This window comes from Bidens hawaiensis, unplaced genomic scaffold (genome assembly GCF_021521415.1).
Source record: "Bidens hawaiensis isolate Kalapana, Puna unplaced genomic scaffold, B.hawaiensis_p1.1 tig00009621_1, whole genome shotgun sequence".
Taxonomy (NCBI): domain Eukaryota; kingdom Viridiplantae; phylum Streptophyta; class Magnoliopsida; order Asterales; family Asteraceae; genus Bidens; species Bidens hawaiensis.
The window spans coordinates 378,097-382,410 of NW_027491721.1; the positions used below are offsets into that span (position 1 = coordinate 378,097).

The 4,314-nt window shown below is 35.7% G+C and overlaps 1 protein-coding gene across 1 annotated transcript; it reads left to right on the forward strand.

Moving 5' to 3' along the window:
* The first annotated feature begins 1,240 nt into the window (after positions 1–1,240).
* LOC143533172 (transcription factor bHLH112-like) lies at positions 1,241–3,844 on the forward strand. Its single transcript, XM_077028027.1, has 7 exons — positions 1,241–1,533; positions 1,702–2,113; positions 2,388–2,498; positions 2,579–2,644; positions 2,734–2,799; positions 2,899–2,949; positions 3,310–3,844. The coding sequence occupies exons 1-7, from the start codon at positions 1,286–1,288 to the stop codon at positions 3,463–3,465; spliced, it is 1,110 nt and encodes a 369-aa protein (XP_076884142.1). The 5' UTR covers positions 1,241–1,285; the 3' UTR covers positions 3,466–3,844.
* Positions 3,845–4,314: the final 470 nt, after the last annotated feature.

A 4,314-nucleotide genomic window follows, 5' to 3' on the forward strand; every position in this document is an offset into this window, starting at 1 on the left:
ATATGGCGGATCCAGTCATCTCCAACTTACACGTCACAACTGACTTGGTGTGCAATTAGATCAGTTCCTCTATCTCAAATAGAGGAACACCTAAAACTCATTAACACTCTTGTCACACACCTCGAACCCACTTTCTTTTGATAAAACCAACTAGGTTGAAAAAAAATCGTGAGTGGCGTGGGTGGTGGTGTTGGCTGCGAGCAGTTATGGTGGAGGTGGTGGGTGGTGGCGGCGGTGAGTAGCGATGGCGATGGGCGGGAGCTAGGATTGATGGTTGATGGCAATGGATGGATAGGTGGTAATGACAAGCGGTGTTAGTGGGGGGGTGATGGCAGGTCGTGGTGGTTGTGGGCGGCGGGTGGTGGAGGTGGGTGGTGGTGGTGGTGATGGCGGGAAGCGATGGTTGTTGGTGGTGGGAGGCGCTGATAGTTGGTGGTGGTGACGGGTTGATGATGATGGTGGGTGGTTGGTCATGGTGGTGGCATATTGATGATGATGATGGGTGGTTGGTCTTAGCAACAGCAACGGGTGGCAGGCGGCGACGGCGATGGGTGGGTGGTGGTTGTGGTGAGAGTGCAATGGGTGATTTGGGGGGGGGGGCGTGTTGGAGGTGATATAAATAGTGTGAAAGATTGATGAAATGGAAAAAAAAACAATGGCGATGGATAAAATGAATTTGAGGTGTTTTAGAGGCTATTTGTTTACATCTGAATGGAACTATTCAGATGTAAACATCTGATTTATTCAGACTGTTTGGTTCCAAACAGAAAAACATCTGAATGGTTAAAATTATGTCTGAATCATTCAGACTTATTGTTGTTGCTAAATGGGACAGAGGCTCATTCAGATCTTACTCATTAAGATCTGAATGAACCAAACAGCCTCTTAGTGAGAATGAAATAGATTATAATAGATGATTTCATTCTATTAACCTACTAAACAGTTTCTTTTTTTATTCCCTCATAATGAACCATTTCATTCCGTCTGTCATTCTTACGTACTAAAACGCTACCTAAAAGTTCTAAAACTGAATATTAAAATTAATTATTTAAATACTAATTTCCTTGATACCAATCTTTGAAAATTCTAATTAAAAATCAATTTATTTTTGACCGACTTTATGGCTATATATGTCAACCTAATTCCAGTAGTTTACTCTCCGTGCATTCCCAGATGTTTCACATAATTATACTATACATCTTGTCTTGGTAAATAGCATATAAAACGTAACTCAACTCACTTTCTCCAATTTAAGACATAAATTCTGGTGGCCAGATTACTTCACATGGCGGAAGAATTTCAGGCGGCGGATGTTTGCGGTGGAACATGGTGGACTTCACCAAGAGCCCCCTTCAACGGCTCACCGTTTATTGGTAACGTCTATGGAGGATGTTGGCAAAACGACTTAGCTATGAACATGAAAACAAGGTCAACCGACGAGTCTTCGGGTAGTTGTGTCACCGCTATCTCGCCTGATTCAACCTTTCAGACGCCAACAACGTCAACCACCACTTGGAATCAAGCTTTATTGGTGTAAGAATACATAGAGCTTTTGTTTTTCTTTTACTTTGTTTTTTCAATTATTGTTGTTACACCTTTTAATTCCACTAGCAAATGGTCCATGCATATATAGATAATATCTTTTGTAATTATTTGAAGCAAAAAAGAATCTGATCATCACTCATTTGAAAATATTATTAGAAATGGAACAACTGAGGATCAAGGTTATAATCAAACCCTAACAGAAATCTTGAACAATATCCCGGCTGGAAGCGAAAACACATCAAGTTTCGGTATGAACCAAGAACAGACATCAAGTTTCATAACCACTTCATATGGTTACCCTTCAAGTTTGCTACAAAATTTGTTCGATTGTTCATCACCGCCACCGGTACCGCCACCACAACAACCCCTTTATGATTTTCAAGGAAATTTAGATAATATTGATAGGGTTTCAAGCATGCCTAGAGGTTTACACTTAGCCAACAAAACCCCTTTCTGGAACGCTTCTGCGGTAGATTTAAACGATAACCGAACAGGTTTTTTTGCTTCGTCACGGCCTAGATTCGTCTCCTCGACTTTTGAAGAGAGACCCAATTGTCCTAACATCAAGGTAACCATAAAGATCAAGTTTTTATTGAAAATTTTCATGTTCATCAAGATTAGGGTTTCATCAAGAGTTCAAGGACTTTGTTTTAGTTATTCTATTTAGTCTCAAAACAAGTAACAACCTCTCATAGAGAAGATATAGAGCTTGTTTTGAGCATAAATTAAATTGAGTATTTCTTGATATATAAGATATATTTGCTCTAAATCCAAAACCCTTATCTCATCCTTCTCAAATTTGACTATGAGTGTGATCTTACTGACTACGTTTGCGTGTTTAGTCTCAAAACAAGGAAATTCAAGACATGGGATTATCATTGAAGAAAGGTTCCGGTGAACCTACATTCAAGCGAGCGCGTGTCAAAACACCATCACCATTACCAACATTTAAGGTATATATATACCACTTCACTTATATAATTTTTATGTATAAAAATTTGCATACCCCTAATGAAGTCTTTACGGATTTAAGGTTCGAAAAGAGAAACTAGGAGATCGAGTCACCGCGCTCCAGCAATTAGTTTCACCATTCGGAAAGGTATTCATCTTAACTTCATCATTTTCTTTATGTGTTCTTGCAAAATTGGATTATATGTTATAGGTTCTGATGATCAAATAAATATACAGACTGATACGGCATCTGTTCTTCATGAAGCCATTGAATACATTAAGCTCCTTCATGATCAAGTCAATGTACGTTTTAATATATTTATACAATATTAATCTAATCCAATATACATTAACCATAATCATAATCATGATTTCCTAATGTATCATACATGTATATTCCAGGTTCTAAGTACCCCTTATATGAAAAATGGAGCTACTATGCAATTGCAACAAGTGAGATACTTTTCGTTATTCATACTCCCTTCATCCCACTAAAAGTGTCCATGTTATCTTTTTTGTTTGTCCTATTACAAATGTTCGTTTTTAAAATTTATTAGTCAAGTTCCAAATTTACCCTTGAACACACGTAACCAACATCAATAAACAATATTGATGGACTCATTTTCCAAGGGCATTATTGTCATTTAGTAAGAAAAAAAAGTAATCATTCAATCCACTTTAAACTTTGTGTTTTTCAAACCATGACACTTGTAATGGGACGGGGGAAGTATTATTAAACTTTTACTTAAATCTTGATATGTTTAATACACTTTGATTTAAACAACATTGTTTAACATAATAAACCATCTTTAGATGAATGCCAAATTGAAAGACAACCATGAAGGAGTTAAACAACAAGACTTAAAGAGCCGAGGACTTTGCCTCGTGCCGGTATCGAGTACTTTCCCTGTTGCTTCAGATGCCGCACCCGAATATTGGACATCAAGTTTCGGGAGCACATTTAAATAGGCACAACCATGATGTCTAAAACTCAAATCTTCATAAACTTAACATAAGCTCATGCACCCGTTGGTTGTTTTCCTTCAAGGATGGGATCATTCTTAAGCTTTTTCATTATTTTGATACAAAATGATTATTCAAATTAACGAAAAAACTTGAAGAATTGAAAATATAACTTAGTGATGAATATGAGCCACATATTGGAGTAGTTTAGTAGAAGTACAATATAAAAAAGTTGGAAAAGGAAAGGGAAAAAGGAGGATATGAGAGGGAAAAAAAAGCTACAAAGTGATCCTTGAAGGAAGGACAACCAATGCCAGTTTGATGTAGGGCTAGCACATTATTAGAATTTTATTTTATTAAAAGAAAAATGTTTTTATTTTTATTTTGTGTAATTAGTTCTAGTTTGTCTTAGATATCTGTTTTGTGTTAGTTTGATGATTGCAACTATAACTATAAGGTGTTAAATTTGTGGGAACTTTGTTGTAATAAATATGCTTACACACACATATATACATGCTAGAATGAATGTATGTGTAGGGCGAGGGATAGCTTATTGGTGTTACATTCAATTCAACTTATGCAAGCCTCTTATTAATGTGCATATATAATAAAAGTTATGTCATTAGATATTATTTAAGTTATAGAGGGTGCCTTCAGTATAACTTATTAAAATTTTATAATATAAGTTCTTATAACTTTATCAAAAACTTATTAGGAAAAAAAAACATATGTGTTTTAATAGGCATGATTGCTCTTTATATAACTTAGTATTTTATAGTAGTACAGGTAAATAAAAAATAAATAAAGTTAATGTCATTACATATTTATTAATAACAAAAATAAAATAAATGAAAC